Here is a 17,344-nt window from a genome sequence, read left to right on the forward strand (position 1 = left end):
GAACGCATACGGACCACCCGTCAGCCACAACAGCGGGAGCGGCACGGCTGTTCCAGATACCTGGACAGCGGTCGCCCCGACGACGATTGAAACTGAAGAGGAGCCACCGAGGAGGAAGTCTAAGGGGAAGCACAGGTCTTAGATACCCTCACCCTTGGTTATTATCACGTTTTTGCTTTTGTTGTGCATTGCATCTAGGTATTTGGGAGATCATGACGGAGGTCGGGTCGGGTGCATATTTCACGTTTTACGCTTTCATGAGGGTCCGGCTCACTGGTCACTGTGCTGGCTAGACGGGAGACGGGGGGCGGAGGGAATAGGGGCTATCTGTAGAGGTAATTATTTACGTTTATGCCCGCCAAGATGGCCGGGTAGAGTGTTCAGTCTTTCTCGTCAAAAGGTTTCTTTGTTGCATCGAGCCTCGGACATATGAATTAGATCGTAGCTTGAACCCCCCATCTCCCTGCTGGTGTTGACCCATCCTGAGCAGCTCATCTTATCACAGAACCATTAACAGGTTTCATGGGTGGTAACACAAACAAACGGGAAACTACGAGAGTGTAAAATAGCGGAGTGGCGTCAGAGCCTAGCCCAAAGGCCAAGGCAAACATCATTGATTTCTTTGTTGTATCCTCGTATCAAAGAGTGACTGGTAGGTAGCAAGAATGAAAGGTTCCAGGGTCCATTCAACTGCAACGCACACTTAGAGAGAGCGACATGCCCAAAGTTCCGTCCACCCCCCAGAACCCGCGGCAAGAATTCCACGGAGCCCTTGCAGGCACCATAGCAAGCAAGGTACGCCAGTACCCATCCACTCAACAGCAGCACCTGCTAGCTAGCTAGGTAGATGGCCTAGTACGGCCCACACCGGCCACTGCCCGTGTTACAGTCACTGCCCGTGCCATAATCGCAGCACGCGCCGTTGCTCGAGCACTCGTACACGTGCTTGAGGTTGCGCTTGGCCGTGATCACGTAGCTGCCCTTCCACTTGCACGCCCCGCAGTACTGGCCCTGTCGCAGGCCCTTGACGCACTTGCAGCCCGTCTTTCGGCAGGCCCGCTTCTCGAGGTGGAGGGGCGCGTCGGCGTTGGGGGTGAGGACGTCGCGCACCTCCATGGGGATGGACACTTCGTGGGGGGAGGTGGTCGCGTCCGTGTCGGGGGTGGGGTTGGCGACGCCGAGGGTGGCGGTCAGGAGCGTGAGGGCGAGGGTGAGACGCATTTTGAGGAGGTGTTGTTGTTTTGAGGGTTTGGGTTGGTGTTTTGTGTGTGTTGTGGGTTGGTTTGCCTGATCGTGTGGATGAAGGGGCTGGAGATCAGAACAGATCCCTCGAGATGAGGTCGAGTTGACCCCTTTATATACACTTCACGAAGGCACTTGGTACCGTTTTCCCTTACCCGTCCCCCTCTCCCCGTTGCCTGACTGTTTAGTCTTCTCCGTCACTTTTCGGGTTCCCCCCCGGAATATGTTGTCATCTCTCCAGGCCATGTTGCAATCTCTAACCTCCCCTCTTCGATGCAGCCAGTAACTCATCGGCTTTCAGCTCTCGAGGAAGGCCGCGGTCTCGGCAGTTTGGCCAAGTGCGTGCCAATGCTGCGCGGGATCCATCGCGCCCTTCCAAGAAGCTCTTGGAGTGGTTCGCAGGCGAGACCGCTTTCAGCAGACTCGCTGAGCCGGGTAAAGATCGTAGTATCGAATGACTAACAATACAGCTGGGTTCTCTTGCATGGTGACTGTGGTTGACAAGAGGAGGGGCTCCAAACAAAGCGTCCCAATCACCCGGCCCAAGGCACCGGGTTCTCTAACCCATTGGCCGAAATTGCCCGGTACCCAGAGTAATATTGATTGCTATATGATTGTTATGCAGCTATGTTCCCACTCCATCTAAGACACCCAAGTACTCGGGTGCGAGAGTCTGGGGCAACACGTGTGATTGCTGACCCGCCATCGGTCTAAATGTCTGTCCGTCGACCGCTCGATCATCACATGTTGATATGATGCTTGATTACACGGCTGACGGTGGCGGCATGCTTTGCTTTCTGCTCGAGTGTCTCGGCGCTATACTCGGCGACCCCTGCCCCTCTCCGTCACCACACTGTTACATTGATCTCAACCTCGGGTACAACCAACGTAGCGGGGAAACGACCTATTCAGATCTCGACTGCATAAAAGGCAAGGAAACATGTGATGTTGATGGCAAGGAACCGAAATTCGACCACAGTCCGGTGAGGGACACCACGACGATGCCGTCTTGCCGCACCATCTACTCGTTGGCGAGCTGCTGGTGGCGTAGAGTTTTGCTTCCCCTCACTAAAATGTGCTCGAATAAGCAATCTCATGCCGAACCCAAAACAAATTAATTAGGTTGCCAGCCTTACGAACCGGTGGCCCGGAACTGTTGATGGATGAACGAGAGCCTCATGTTATTAGCCGGGACGAACCAAGAGCACAGCTAGACCGGCGTACATGGACTAGCTCTATCAACGACAATGAGGGGGCGGCGTTGAGATGCGTTTGGTACATTGGAAAGCAACTTGCTCATGGTTCGGGACCGAGGCGGAAAGCCTGCTGAGGTCGGATGCCCAGATGTCCTTACCCCTGAGCTTTCCTCCAACAAACTCTCCTAGCTTGACCTGTCTTCCGTGCGCCTCCTTATCTCCCTGCAAAGTTAGAACTTCTAACTATACCAAATCGCATTCGCACAGCACCCTCCATCCTTGACATCCACCTTTGCCACCGCTCTCGCAGTGCTATACTCAACCAACCCATCCGCCCTCTCCCTCCTCCCCTCCATCCTCCACATCAGCACATACCCCTCCCCATAATCCGTCATCGCCGCATACTCATCGTCCCAAAACGCCGGACTCACCGCATTCGCCTTCCCCCCCCTCGTCGTCGTCGGCACCCTAAACATCTTCTTCACAATCCCCCCATCCGCCCCCACCAAAAACACCGCCACAAACCCCGTATCCACCTCCTCCTTCGCCCTCGCCGACGCCCACAAATACCGCCCACTCGCGGACAGCATCACCTCCGCCGACCAGTACCGCTCCGTATCGGCCTCGATCGGCAGCAGGCTATGGCGGACGACCTCCTTCGTGACGGCGCCCGTGGCCGCGTCCAGCACGTACTCGGCCACGGTGTTGTCGGCCTCCATGACGGCGTACAGGCGCAAGCCGTTGGGGTGCGCGGCGAGATGCCGCGGGTGGGCGCCCGCGGCCCCGGGCATGCGGAAGCGTGCCACTTCGGTGGCCGCGCCGGTGGTGAGGTTGATGGTGTGGGTCCAGAGGAGGTCGCCGTTGAGGTCGGCTGAGTAGAGGAGTTGCGGTTGGGGTTGGGGGGTGGTGGTGGTGGCGTTGGTGTTGGAAGGGGCGGTGCGGGGGGAGAGGGCGAGGCCGTGGATGCCGGATTCGTTGGTGTAGGTCCAGGTGGAGAGGATTTTGGTGAGGGCGCCTGTGTCGGAGGTGGAGAGGGACATGCCGCAGGCGCTGGGGGAGGGCCAGGAGCCGGTGAAGACGTGGTAGGGCGGGTTTGGCATGGCGGTCACGAAGCCGCTGGTGGTGTTGAAGCAGGCATCGGGGGCCCGAGCAGTTTCTTGGTAAGTTTAACGTTTGTAACCATTGATCACGCTGTAGCTGGCGATTCGTGTCTCGTGAGGGGAACTGGCGTAGATATTCTTTTTTGCGTGCTATTCACAATAAGTGAGTATCATGGGAGTTGTGAATCGTGGAGTATAGAGGGGCTCACGTCAAAGGTAATCCAGGCGTGGGAGGCGTCAGCGGTATTGTTTTTTTAGGAGCTTGAAATCATTGGTCTCGTCGTTGAATTCGAGGGCGTAGATGGATGCTGGTGGTAGTAGATTTCCCACAAACAAGTTGTGGACGGCCCCATGGGCCATGGGGGCCAACACCAAGAGGTGCGGCAAGAGTGTTGTCGACAGCTTCATGTTAGCTGCGTGACCCCCGAGAGTAAATTAGCCCAACATAACTGCCAAGCAAACAACGGAAGCCATGTCTTGGCCAGCAATGGGCTAGTTATAGGCAAGCAACCCCCTTTTCCCCGGTCATGATTTGCGCGCATCGTGCTCACGCACCCTGGTTTCCACTAGAAATTGTTGAAGAGACGTAGTACCTGTGTAACATGACAATCAGGCTCAAGTGCCGAACATGCACGGCAGCGGTGTTTTACTCATTATCTCGGATTTGCTCGTGGTTATACTTAGCCTAAACGATATGCCTGGAGGAACTCCAGGTTCCTTAGGTCGAAAATGCCATGGCCTGCTCCAAGCACGAACCAGTTTCTTTCCTTTTTCGGACATGTCCCCACTAGTAAACGGTGTCATTTTGAACCTGTACTATCGACTTCTCACTATAGAGTTTTGGCTTTTTCTCCTTTCGATTTCTCTCGATGGCATCTCGATGTCTGGCGTCATCTGCATTCTGCTTCCTCTCATCAGCATCTCGCAGTCGGTCTTGGCGGTGGTGGTGCACGGACTATTTGATGCTTGACACCTGGCCAATCGGATCGCCGGAGAAAAGCCGCTAACCCGCACTTGGCATCAGGACCCCTGTGACTCGCTGCTTCGCTCCTGCTTTTGCATGCCTCCGTCGCGCATTCCTTGACAATCACGAACACGAACAAAAAAATCGGATTTCTGTCAAAAAGTGGCGAAAGATGAGGTTTACTACTACTAGAGCGACGCACCCGCTTCTTCGTCAGCAGCTTTAGTCTGCGCTGATTCGGCCATGATGTCCCATTCCTGGAACCACGACGACAGAGAACAACGTCAACATTGCCAAGATTGCCTGGCTCAACAGGAAGGATACAAGCATGGCCTACGGCTCGATGGTCGTCTACGTGACGAAGGGTAGCGAAGCAAATTGCTTCTTTGACGCACAAAATACACGGAACCTATCAGCTCTGTGAGATTACGCCAGAGGTTGATCTTTACGGGATCTGATTACTGAAGCCCCTAGATGACGATATAGCTTACTGGAGACTCAAGAATGCGGCGTCATACATCGGCGATGAGGTCAAGCCGGTGCTAGAGGCCACCTTTTTTACACCGCGGTGCTCCATTTTCCCAATCCAAGGAACTCGATACGTTCTTTCCATCCCGATTTTCTGACCTAAACTACAATCATCTCCTGATACTGTTTATAATTCCATAGCAGTCAAGATGGCTTCTTCTTCCGCCTTTAACAATTACAACGTTGACTCCGCTATGGGGCCTACCTGCAGCCGGCAAGTTCCTCCAGGCCTCCTTTGGCGTGCCCGCGCGCAGCGGGCACGGTCACTCCTGTCAGGCGGTACGCCGGTCGGTCGACATAACCCCATTACCTCAGCTATCTTATCAATAATATCCCAGGACGAATAGCTCAGGGGTAGAGCAACCGGCTGCAGTCCGGTAGGTCACGCGTTCAAATCGCGTTTCGTCCTCTTCTTTTTCCCGGCGTTGTTCGATGAGCTTTACCACAAGTTTTTGTTCCGGTAACTTATGAATTGTGTGTTGTGTTGTCTAAGACTCTGGCTTCCGTCAGCACGCTCGTCATTGGAGTGGGTTGTTTCTGTGAGGAACGAAAGAACTCTGTCGAGCCGCAACGTGTGTCAATCTGTATCCAATTTGATCACCAACCCCCCCCTTCTTTTTTTCTCATGTCCCTGGTTCCTCGTCGGACTCCTTAAGGTTGCTCCGTTTGCCCTGTCGGCGAAGATACCGGGCTTCCTTCCGCCACCTCCTCAGGTTGATCCTCCGTTGCCTCGTGTTTGTACAGCTTGATGTTGATAAACAGCGCAAAGAGGCCAACATCATACGCCAACCTCAGGGCACCGGCAACCACAAAAGCCACCCAAAATTTACCACCTCCCGCCAGCAAACCTGTGATGCTGGGCCCGGTCATGGACGCCAGCGTCCGCAACATGCCCGTAATGCCCATGACGGCTGTCCGCTCCTCGGGACGTACCACGGCCGCGATGAGTGCAGCCCGAGGCGCCTGGTCCATGTTGTTGAGCCCAACCCGTAGAAGCAGCAACGCAAAGGTGAGAGGCACGGTCTGGGCTAGGGGAAACACCAAAACCGCTGCTGATGACGGAATGTGGGTGAAGACCATGGTGTTGACCAACCCGATATAGCGTGCCAGCGGCCCAGAGAAGACGTTTGACAGCGCCGCGAGGAGGTGGCTGATCGAGACGATGTCGCCGAGCGCCGACTTGGGGAGGTGGAACTTCTGGTCGATGTAGTAAGTCGTCAGCGACATGTTGGCCATGCCGTCGGCGAGGGAGTCGACCATGAGGAGGAACCACATCACCACCATGATGGCGAGCGTCTCGCGCGAGATCTGGGAAACCCAGCTTGACTTCGCCTTGGGCACCTTCCCACCATCCGTTACTGGTTCCGTCACCTGCGACCCGCTGAGGAGCGGTTCAGTCTCACCCTCCACCGGCTCAACCCTTTTCAGCTCGCACCGCTTCGACAACATGAGAGCACACCCCATATTAACCAATCCCATACCAGTGTACACCCAAAAACACGCATGATACGCATCCACCAGCGCCCACCCCTCGCGCCCCCTCAACCCTTCAACCATCCTCCCGGACAACTCCGTCCCCAACGCACTCCCCAAACTCGCCAACGTAACATACCACACCAACACATCGGCCCGCGTCCTCGGCGTCGTCAGCTCCGAAACAATGGACTCCTCTACGGCCCTAAACGGCCCAAAGTCCCCTCCCGTCGCACTAATGACCCCCACGACCGCCGCCCCCAACAACGCCCAAAACTCCTCACACAGCGCAAACACCACCCCGGACAAAACCATCAGCCCCGACCCAAACAGCAGCGTCCTCCTTCTCCCCACCCGATCCGCCACCAGCGTCAGCAACAACGTCAACACGACATCCCCAAACAGCGTCAGGGTCATGAACAGGCCGATGCGCGAGTCGGAAAAGCCCAGCTCGGCGAAGAAGAGGGCTAGCACGAGCGAGCCGCCGCCGTAGGCAAACATGCGGCAGGAGCGTGACAGGATGACCAGCCAGGCGTCGCGGCCGGTGGCGGCAACGGAGGAGAGGCCGGATTCGCGGAGCGTGGCGTGTAGAAGGCGGTGGGCCATGGTTGGTTGGTTGGTTGGTTTCTTTCTTTTTGACTTTTTGGGTTGGTCGAGGGGATGGGAGGGGATTGGGGCGGTGTTGAGGGAAAGGCGTTGTTTAACTTATTAGTTGGTATTATTTCATGCTAGTTATTTATTCGTATTTTTTCTTGTTTGGTTCTTGGATGCATGGACATGCTTACACCGCCGCTGCCCGTGCTATGTCCGTGAGCCCGTGACATGCAGATAAAAAAAAAAAAAAACACATGTTGCGGAGTCACCAGTGTCACCAGTCACCACCGAAGGCAGCAGCGAGAAAACTCGAATCCCCGGAGCTATCGGAGCCGGTGTCGGAGACCGGAAGACCCACTTCCGCATGAGGCAAGAGGTGACGCATCCGACGCAATTTGGGAGACTTCGGCTTTGGTATTGCTTGCTCGCCTCGGTGCTCGGTGCTCGGTGCTAAACGTGTAAGTGGGCATTTACTGGGCATATACTAAATAAAGGTTTGGTTTGGTTCCAAAATTGGTGAATATTTGAAGGAGGATTCACCTCCTTGATATAACACTGACAGCACATCAACACATGAATCGAACGGCTTCTGTCTTGGTGATATACACATTAATACTATGTACTGTCTGGCCCCGCCAGCATGGATGCAGCCGTGAACCCGTTCCCGGTTCCCTTGTTCCCATCCCTTCCTTGTAAGCCAGTATGCAAAATCCCAAACGCCTCGTAACGTCATCAAGCCCGATCACTACCCCCCAGGCCGAACCTCTTCCAAAACACCTTTGATGCCAAACCCCAGTTTTACCCAACCCCAACGAGTCCTCTTTCGGAACCTGTTCCAAAGCTTTCTTGGTATGTACACACACCTGACTGCGCCGGCATCTACCGTGTATGTGCGTTAATGTTGTGTTTTGAACAACTAGCAACTCGCCGCGAAAAACGTATCCCCATCGACTGCTTTGTGCAGCGCCAAGTAAAAGGCAACAGCGATTGGGTGTGGACGGTGTCGATGTACCGTCGGAGTAGATTGAAATATAACAAAAAACGACAAAGGCCTGCCAAGATACGTCCATTCGAGGAAAGGAGACCTAGCAGTGAGAGAATAGCCCGAGATTGGTGCCTCGAGCGACCCACACACCATGCTAGGAGACAAGGAAACGTGAACCCGAAGCCAAATGTGTAATTGCCAGAAAGAAATGGGAAAATATATCTTGTCAAGTCATGCCTTGTTGGGTGAAATGAACAATAAGAAAGACCACGGCATTGAGAGGTGATTCCGATGGCAATCGAATCGAAGAGAGATGGTTACCGGAACGGCTACTGCTCCATCGTCGCGAATGTGAGGTCAAACGGCAAGTCGGCCAGATCATCACGAGACCCCTGCACCGTAGTCGATGGGAGGAGTTGGTCCATGTATGCGCCGGCTTGCGTGATGGTCGCGGTGGATGAGACGGGCGAAGTGTAGCCATGGCTGTTAAGGCTCATCATAGACGCCGCCATGCTCTGTTGCGTGTTTGGCTCTGCGTTCCTGTAGTCGAACCCGGCGGACGAGATGGGGAGCCCGTCAATTGATGGCGCGGGGAAGACGGGGTGGTTGAGACGGTACATATCGGACAGCTGCGAGTCTAGGTCGCCTTGGAACGAGGCGCCGGTCAGGTCGATGGACTGGCCGAAACCTCCTCCGACGCCGGCAAATGTGGGCATGCCGTATTCATCGGCGGACATCCGCATGGGATGCCCGCCTTGCGAGTTGTACTGGGAGCCGGCAAACTCGTTCTCGTAGTCTTCGGGCTCTACAGCGCCCACCGATTCAGTTCCATCGGGCATCAGAGCACCGGCTTGGTCCATGGGGACAGTGACCTCCACCATCCACTGCTTCAACTCGCTCATGGACGGCCAGTCGCCGCCACCTTTCCCCCCTCGCTTCTCCTTCTCTTCCTCGACCTTGATATTCCCATTCTTGCCGGCCGCCCCCTTCCGGGCCTTCACCTTGAAGTGCGTGCGGCGGAGGTGCGCAGCGGCGTTGTAATAGGCGCCGTAGTGCTTGTTTTGCGAGCACTGTTTGCAATCCTTGAGCGGCTTGACGGCTGTCTCGGAGTGTGGAATGCCGTAGAGGCTGGGGTCGCGGCAGACCCACTTCTTGACCATGCTCTTGTGTTTAGCCTCGGTATGTCGCCGGAGCTCATGCTCGCCTCTGAAACCCTCGGGATGGTCGTTACACTGGTTGCACAGCACCTTGGGATGCTTGGGGCGTTCGTATTTAGTCTTGGTGATGGCGGCTTTGCCGTCCTTGGCATGGTTGGTCTGGTCGGCTGCCTCCTGCTTGACAACACCCGCGGCCGGTTTGGGCTGAAGGTGCCGGGACTTGGCCGCGTAGTTTTGTCGGGCAAGCGCTTCCTTGGCCCGAAACTTTAAGGACGAGTTCGACTTGATACTGTCCCTGGACACCGAGCGTTCCATCGACAAGTGTTGGGCGAGGCAAGGGCCATTGTCGTGCGTCGAGGCGTCATCTGACGAGTTAGATGGGGCACTGGATTGCGATAACGACGGTTTCATGGCGTGCTGGTGTTGGGTAAGGGGGGATTGTAGAGGGGCGGAAGACGGGTAGGCGTATGAGAACGAGCCCCCTTGCATGACGATAATGCCCGAGTCCTCTGAGGCACGCTTTCCTAGCAACGGCGGGGGAACGGCGGCCGGGCTGGGGCGATAGCTCCCCGCCGACTGTTGCGACCGGATTCGCACCATCTCGCTAAACTGGCCAGAGACGTCGTTCATCGAGCTGTTCCGCCGCGACATGGGGGCCGTCTCTATCGTCGGGCCCGAGGTTAGAGATCCGTAGGCGGAGGGGAAACTCGAGCTCGCGTAATGATCGGGCTCTTGGGGAGACAGGAGAGCGGACTGAGGGATGTTGATAGGGGATATGGTCGAAAGCACAGAGTCATCGTGCATAGACAGGAACTCGTCCACGCCCATCTCTCGTCCAAGCTCGCCGGGTTGCGAGCCGCCAGTCATGAGGTTTGGGCCCGGTGCAAAGGTGTTTGCGAGATACTGGAGCTGGCTTTGGTGGAGGTAGTCACCTAGGGTACCGGGAAGTGTGGTCGGGAGGTTATTTTGCATGGCTGGAGGAGCAGCGGGGGCTCCACTACGGGCAAATGCATTTGGGTTGGGGCCCGGGCCCGGGCGCGCGACGCTCGACCTTGACCGCATCATGGGGGCTATTGAAGAGGACCCCGCGGCATGCGTGGTCTTTGAGCGCTTCATCGGGCGGCTTTGATCCTGGGGATGGGTGAGCATGAGCAAGAGTGGGGCCGCCTCTCGGATCCCGCTGGACGTCGGGGGGATCTTACCTGAGCGGGTGCGGGATAAGGCTGCGCCCGGCTGAGTTTCTCCATCAAGGCGCGTTTTTCCCGTTCATTCTGCTCAAGCGCAGCCCTAAGCTGTTGGACCTCGTCGACTTGACCCATCCTGCGTGGATGAAGCTATGAGGAAAGAAATGTTGGTGGAAGTAGATGGTTGGGACAAGAGAGACCCAGCCTCGTGGGCTGAAGTGGGACGGATAAGCGGACAAGAGGCAGGCTGTCTGCAGGGTGCGACGGAACCCGGCGGGCGGGCAGTGTCTTGAATGGATGGGACTCAAGATTGCTTGCTGCAGACAAGCAAACGAAGCAGGATGGAGGATGGAACAAGAGCAGAAAGAAGATTGGCAGGCCGCTGGAGAACAAATGATATTTATCCAGTCGGGACCGCGAGGCTTTGGCATGCAGTAGGACTCGGCACACCGAGTTGTCGAATGGACACGGGTGTGCTGGATGGGGGATGGACGGCAGACGATTTCAGGTCGAGATGCAAGCTGCACACCCAGTCAAGTGGGTGGGTGGGAATCTTGGGCAAGCACGGCTCTGGAGGCTCTGATGTGGTGCCAGGCACACAGCCAACCCACTCACACCCGGGCGGGCCAGAGGTGACGACTGTGCTTGGATCAACGGTGTAACGGACCAGGGGGCTTCTGGGGGGGCAAGCTTTGATTGAGTGCCCATGTTCGCCATGGCACTGCCCACCGACCCCGGATTGGCGTCGGCGAGCCAGTCTCGGCGCCTCAGTGGGTCGCCCATGCTTCGTGACGAATCCGGAGTCCTGGAGATATGCCAAGGATGTACCCTGGCTTGCCTGGGTTAGAGATCAGCTCCCCTTCGGACAGACCATGGTGAAGGGGCTTTGCCTTTTCCAGCAGGACAATTCCATGTCCATGGACATCTGCTTGACACGATGAAATGCCACGCCTCTGTGGCCCTTTTTTCTCGGACCAGGGTGTCGTCGAGACATTTGCCATCGAATCCATGCTTGGCATCGATCGCGAATGGAGTGTTTCCATTTCAATTTCGACAGAGGGATTGACTGCATGCAGAACGGTTGAGCACAGCAGAGCCACTAACCAGTGTCTGAGCTGTGCCCGGCTGCAGAAGGGATCCAGTGATGCCGTTACACTAGACGGACGATTGGCCGATGGTTTCTCGGCAAGTTTCGCTGGGGAAACAATCCACTCATCGGTTTCCATCCAAGGGCTAAAAGTCGAAGAGTGGAAAAGGCTCTTCTGGGTCTTCACTTTGTTGGTGTCCCACGACGTCGCTCTCTGGGGATTGGGGGGCCTCAGAGAGCGGGCAGTGAGCCGAATCGCACAAACTGTGGTTGGGTGGAACTGCCCGGGTGATGCGCAACTGCATCCAGTCAGCTCCAAAGGAGGACAGCACAGCGCTTCTGGCAGGCAATCAGGCCCCGCTGCTCACGCGGGCACTTTGCGCGGGATGGAGGTGACACTTTCTTCTGGAATTCTTCGTCCGCTATATCCGGAAGTTGAAGGGGGTCGAAACGCCAGCTGGCAAGCGCAGTCTCAGTCCCTAGTTGGCATAATATCGGGCATTCAGAGGGTTCGGGAGTTGCGAGAAGTGACAACAGGGAGGTGGGATGGATGGTTGCAGATGCTGCTGAGTCACATTCTAAAACCCGGAGTTGAAACGGAAAAAAAGCGATTGAGAGACGGGATCCATGTCTTGGTCGAGGGGCCGGCATCCAGAACGGGGAGTCATTTCAATTCAGTGCTGTGACGTGACTTCCTGTTTTTCTCATCGGTTTCCTGAGGAAGCCACGGTCGACAGTTCAGCAGGCAGCTAGGTATTAAACAAGAGGCAGTCGCGATACACGTTCAGAGAACTTGATCGGACGCTCCCAATTGCCCCCAAGTTATGGTGCTAAGCAGAAGTTTCGTCTTTACCGAAATCTTCATCTTTGACCTTTTGACGACGTTTCGGCCAATCTTGAGCCAATCTCTGCAATAATGGAAGCGATGCATGCCCGTGGTGTGTGTCTGGCTTGACAACTCAAGCCGGCCTCGATTTCCGGGTTGGCACGAACCCCACTAACTAGGCTATTTCCAGTTGTAGCTGCCCCCCGATCTGTGCCGCGACACTGGTCAACAGTCGTCGAATCATCTGCTCAGGGCTTCGAACTCACGACCGGAACAGCTTCCATACAGCCCGGGTGGAGGGTGGTCGAACACGCTGTTGGCCATGCGTCGCCGCCTCGTTGTCAACAGGGGACCCCGCCCATCCCTTCTTGCTGCAGGACCATCACAGGCGCCGTTATTGGCGGGCCAGGCTCTGGAGAGTGAGGCGAAGGCTTTTGACTGGACACAAATCGCCGGTTGAGTGGATCCATTTCGGGCGCTGCAAATCGCCAATCTGTGTTCAGCGTCCCGACCTGATGGATCCCCCACTATCGCAGCCACGTCCACCACACTGGCCGGGCGCGGCACTCTCGGCTTTTCGCAGTTCCAGGCCACCAGGCTCACTACGTTGGGCTCCAATTCCCGTCCTTGATTGACCCCTTTGAGATCTCACAGGTGGTCTGTGCGTTCGGCTGCCCTGCCTTGCCTGCATGGTGGGAGGGCAGCAGCCAGCATGGCCACCACCAATTGATGAGTTGTCCGTTGGCTGCAGATGTGACACGTTTCTGGTCACCGGGACTCACCTTTGGGCTCTTGTGCCTTCCCTCCCACAGTCTCGGTGACTGTCGAATGGTTCGGGTGCACATGCTGAGAAATGACTTGCAGTCGGTACCGGTTGCTCGAACCGAGACATTCAAGCGAGCCGATGAACCGAAGGGCTTCTTTTGCCGAAGTTGGGTTCGTCGCCATTTCTCGAAAAGACGATCGCACTCTCCTCCTCTCGCACACCGCCGGGCCTGGCAGTCGGAGACAGGGGACGGATCGGCTCCGAGTAGCCCAGGCTAGACCCACTTGCTTCGCCCCGCCCCGGGGTCCGTACCGGGAAGACACACGGACGCTACCGGGTCCCGGGGAATCGGGTGACGCCATCCGGCCAAACCCCGAAACATTCAGGCAGCGAATTTACGTGAAGAGTTGAAATGAGTTAGTTATGGTAGAGACTGTCTCGGGCGGCAACCTGCCTTCTGGCAAGGTTGGATATCGTGGGCCCCCGCCGACCTCGTGGAGTTCGAGGATGCCGCATCATCCCTACCTTCATAACGGTCTCATAACGGTTTTCAACTGGCGCTAAATTATAATGCATGCCGCCGGGACCTCGACATAGTCGTGAGGACAATGTAGCCCGGATCGCGATCTTCCGGCTTCTCAGCGGAGGTGCACAGTCCCTCTCGCCATCCGCCGTCCCATTTACGTCTTTGTCGAGCCTTCATGTGAGCAATTGCCGCCGCGATTTGCAGGCCAGGGAAGCCATGTCGACATTTGGACCACTGTGTGCGTTTTTTTCTGCCGGTGGTGGGCTGAGATTGTGCCAGTCCTCGAGTACACCGAGAACTGGGTATGGGCCACGGGCGGGCATGGAGGGGAGTTGGCCGTCTTGGTCCGGTATCACACAGCGCCGCAAGGTGATGGGCTGGACCGAAGGGAATGTTCGGCAAGTGTCGTCGTCCACCTCACGTGCTGTTGAATGTCCGCTGGAACGCAACCTTCGCTGGAGATTTGAGAATACTTCGCCTCCCACGGTGTCGATGACCAAAGTCGGGCAGCTTTGGCTGCTGTGCTAATATTGCCGTCGGCCAAGCGCACCAACCTGACCCTCTCGGCCAGAGCAGCGAGCGCGTTCGCGGTCCTGGCCTCTAAGAGCCCAGGGGCTGACTTGACTGGCACCATAATGGCTCGACATTTTACAGTTGGTTTCCTTTGGATTGACCGCATACTTTTGAGCATGCATGATTCTGTCCTCTGGGGAATGGGAATGGGAGCCTTGTTCTAACCTTGTCGCCCTGGTTGCTCATGAGGACGTATCTTGTAAGCCTAGTCGTCTCGTCTAGTCGTCGTGATCAAATCTCTGCTAAGGTTCCTGTTTGGCGGGATCGGATGGAAAGACGCTATCGGACGGAACAACGGCAGAACAAGAAAATCGTACTAAATGGACGATAGGAAATTCTCACAGAGCGGTCAATCACAGCGGCGTACCTAGACGGAGGAGGATGAAAGATGGAGGAAGATGAGAGATAAAAAGATGCGAAGATGCGCTGGCTGCGATGACATAATCTCGGGCTGGAGCGATAAGGCCACCTTATCAGTTCGCATGCGACAAGCCAACAGGTGTCCCAATCCCCGAAACAGCACTGGTCGCAACACTTCACTGGGTTGAACCACTGTGACAAACGACAATCACAGGCATCCGGCCATGATAGCGACGGAACCATGCGTCGCCTCGATCTGGTCCTCCTAGCATCGCTGCAGCTCTGTCAAGCTCGGCAGCCCAGCTTCAGCGTCCATGACGACTTGCTCGCATACCCCCAGGTAGGCATTGATCAATAGCTCCCAGAATGCTCTGTACATACCTTACGACGTGCGATCCGAGCTTGCGACAGCGCGCCGCTAACATTACGTTTATCTAGTTCGAGGTCGTCTTTGCCGACGACTACATCTCCGAGGCCGATGCGCTTGCCATTCTCGAGTCTTCGCACGCAGGAGGCGCCACACACACGACCGGCTTCTCAGAATCCGATTTAAGCAAAATTCCTGAATCCGCACCGGCCGAGGTTTCCGGGACAGCGAGCGGGAATGGAAAGGACAACAGTCATGGCGCGCGCGAGAACAACGAAGATATCCCAATCGCCGAGACGTACGAGCTAATCAACAGCAACCCGTGGAAGTACCTCTGCGCCATCCCGGTCATCGCACCCCCACCCGTCTTGAACCGGACCGCAACTGAGCTGGCCAAAGCCGAGGAAGCTCGTGAGCTGAGTAGAGCATCGACTAAGGGCTGGGAACTGATGGGCGGGCTCGAGGGACAGTGCATGTACTTCGTGGCGGGATGGTGGAGCTACAGTTTCTGCTACGGCAAGGCCGTCGTCCAGTACCACGCCCTGCCAGGCACCAAGGCCACCGATCCGCCGCTTAGGGACGAGAAGGATCCAGAGTACGTCCTCGGCAGGGCACAAGAGACGGTGGTCGATACCAAGGCGGTGGCGGATCAATCGCAGCCGGATAGCCCGACCAAAAACGTCCCCCCGCCAAATGCGCAGCTCCAGGTCAAAGGCGACCAACGCTACCTCTCGCAGCGCCTAGAGGATGGCACGATTTGTGACCTCACCGGCCGCCCGCGTACCATCGAAATCCAATATCACTGCAGCCCCGGCACCACGGTAGACCGCATTGGTTGGGTTAAAGAAGTCACTACTTGCACCTACATGATGGTTGTCTACACGCCGCGCCTTTGCAGTGATGTCGCCTTCCTACCGCCTAAACCAACCCGCGCCCATCCGATCCGGTGCCGCCAGATTGTTGGCACGGATGAGGAGGAGCTCGCCTGGCAGTACAGCAAGGTTGCCTCAGCGAGCGAGCTGCTCGGGCAGAAGCCCCCCCAGGCCACCAAGCACACCGGCACCAAGAACTTGCCGCAGAACCACTTTGCTGGGGTTAACATTGGCGGCGTCGTCGTCGGCTCCCGCAAGCACATCGGCGAGGAGCACGTGCACAAGTTGGCTCTCCCCAGGGGCGTCACGCGCGCCACGGCACCCACGATTGAGGTGCTTGCTAAGAGGGAAAAGGCATCGTCAAAAGTGGACGTTATGAGCGACGCCGAACTGGAGGAGCTGAACCTCAGTCCGAGGATGATTAAGCGAGGCGTGGAGGAGATGAAGGCCGAGGCTGGGGACAGGGGGTGGACGCTGCAATATGTTAAGGACGGGGAAACAGTCGACTACTATGGCGTCTTCGACGACGACGACACCGACGGCGCGGGGACCAAAGAGAGCACAGAGAAGCAACAACAAAGTTTGCCTGAGGGTCAGAAGGGGGATCAGAAGGGGGAGGCTCAAAAGGCGGACCAGAAAGAGGCCCAGAAGGGAAAGCAGGATACTCGGGCCGGGGATCAGAAAGAAGAAAGGCGGAAGGGAGACCAAACAGACCAACGCCGCAAGGCGGAGGCGGATGGCAAGAAGTCCGAGGCTACCCAGCCAAAAGCCGAGGAACAAGAGGGGTCGCAGGAAGTGTTTTTCAAGGAGGAGCTGTAGGGGCGGGCTCAAGCGTGCGTGTACACATCCATCTTCGTATCAAATTACTTCAGCATTCTTTTCCAGCTTGTTTCTACCCCTATTGCAACATCTGCTGCGTCTCATTCCCACAATACCCTTCCGGCCTCTCCATCAACTCCCTAACCCCCCTCAATCTACCACCCTTTGAACCTCCATCAACTCCGCATACCCCCCCTCCTCCACCACTCTCACCCCTTCCAACCCCACAATCCCACCCGCTCCCCCCCCCAACCACTGCTAGCCGATACGCAATCCACACGAGCATCCCAGTCCCCCCCATGCGCCACGCCGTCTGCCGCCCGCTGAATGCGCCCCTCGGTCGCCTCGTCCAGCGTCACCCACTGCCGCCGCCCGCCGTTGACCAACAAGCCTTTGGGTCTCGCCGACGTACCGTATCCCTGGGCAAGGGCGCTGGTGAACGTAGGCGTTGGCTTGGTCAAGGTGTGGCGGGTGGGGTTGGAGTTGAGGGGTAAGGGTGGTGTTGGTGGTGTTGGTGGTGTTGGTGGTGTTGGTGGTGTTGGTGGTGTTGGTGAGTGTTTTGAGGGTGGAGGGGAAGGTGCTGGGTATGCAGTGGCCGTTCTGACACTTGAATCTTTGGCCCAATTCCTTGATGGGGCCGTGTGATGATTAGGGGGTTGGATATGTAGGTATAGACGCACACGCCATGGCACTTGGGATTCTATTTTGAGAACAAAAATCTTATT

General features: G+C 56.5%; 6 protein-coding genes and 1 non-coding gene across 7 annotated transcripts; 3 read left to right on the forward strand and 4 right to left on the reverse strand.

The window, feature by feature from the left end:
* Nucleotides 1-852: 852 nt before the first annotated feature.
* On the reverse strand, nt 853-1,221 carry CHGG_10630 (uncharacterized protein; the record flags this gene model as incomplete). Its single annotated transcript, XM_001228556.1, has 1 exon — nt 853-1,221. One exon carries the CDS (start codon nt 1,219-1,221, stop codon nt 853-855), a length of 369 nt encoding a protein of 122 aa, XP_001228557.1.
* A 1,456-nt stretch (nt 1,222-2,677) lies between these two features.
* CHGG_10631 (uncharacterized protein) lies at nt 2,678-4,747 on the reverse strand (the record flags this gene model as incomplete). The annotated part of the gene is made up of 4 exons (XM_001228557.1): nt 2,678-3,594; nt 4,094-4,131; nt 4,295-4,325; nt 4,705-4,747. The coding sequence occupies 4 exons, from the start codon at nt 4,745-4,747 to the stop codon at nt 2,678-2,680; spliced, it is 1,029 nt and encodes a 342-aa protein (XP_001228558.1).
* A 620-nt stretch (nt 4,748-5,367) lies between these two features.
* CHGG_11236 lies at nt 5,368-5,439 on the forward strand. The gene has a single exon. It is a non-coding gene; the product is annotated as a tRNA-Cys (tRNA).
* A 242-nt stretch (nt 5,440-5,681) lies between these two features.
* CHGG_10632 (uncharacterized protein) lies at nt 5,682-7,109 on the reverse strand (the record flags this gene model as incomplete). Its single annotated transcript, XM_001228558.1, has 1 exon — nt 5,682-7,109. The coding sequence occupies one exon, from the start codon at nt 7,107-7,109 to the stop codon at nt 5,682-5,684; it is 1,428 nt and encodes a 475-aa protein (XP_001228559.1).
* Nucleotides 7,110-8,411: 1,302 nt separating this feature from the next.
* CHGG_10633 (uncharacterized protein) lies at nt 8,412-10,558 on the reverse strand (the record flags this gene model as incomplete). The annotated part of the gene is made up of 2 exons (XM_001228559.1): nt 8,412-10,370; nt 10,442-10,558. 2 exons carry the CDS (start codon nt 10,556-10,558, stop codon nt 8,412-8,414), a joined length of 2,076 nt encoding a protein of 691 aa, XP_001228560.1.
* A 1,868-nt stretch (nt 10,559-12,426) lies between these two features.
* CHGG_10634 (uncharacterized protein) lies at nt 12,427-12,796 on the forward strand (the record flags this gene model as incomplete). The annotated part of the gene is made up of 2 exons (XM_001228560.1): nt 12,427-12,450; nt 12,533-12,796. The coding sequence occupies 2 exons, from the start codon at nt 12,427-12,429 to the stop codon at nt 12,794-12,796; spliced, it is 288 nt and encodes a 95-aa protein (XP_001228561.1).
* Nucleotides 12,797-14,802: 2,006 nt separating this feature from the next.
* CHGG_10635 (uncharacterized protein) lies at nt 14,803-16,619 on the forward strand (the record flags this gene model as incomplete). The annotated part of the gene is made up of 2 exons (XM_001228561.1): nt 14,803-14,901; nt 15,000-16,619. The coding sequence occupies 2 exons, from the start codon at nt 14,803-14,805 to the stop codon at nt 16,617-16,619; spliced, it is 1,719 nt and encodes a 572-aa protein (XP_001228562.1).
* Nucleotides 16,620-17,344: the final 725 nt, after the last annotated feature.

The sequence above is a fragment of the Chaetomium globosum genome, genomic scaffold (genome assembly GCF_000143365.1).
Source record: "Chaetomium globosum CBS 148.51 scaffold_7 genomic scaffold, whole genome shotgun sequence".
NCBI classification, from domain to species: domain Eukaryota; kingdom Fungi; phylum Ascomycota; class Sordariomycetes; order Sordariales; family Chaetomiaceae; genus Chaetomium; species Chaetomium globosum.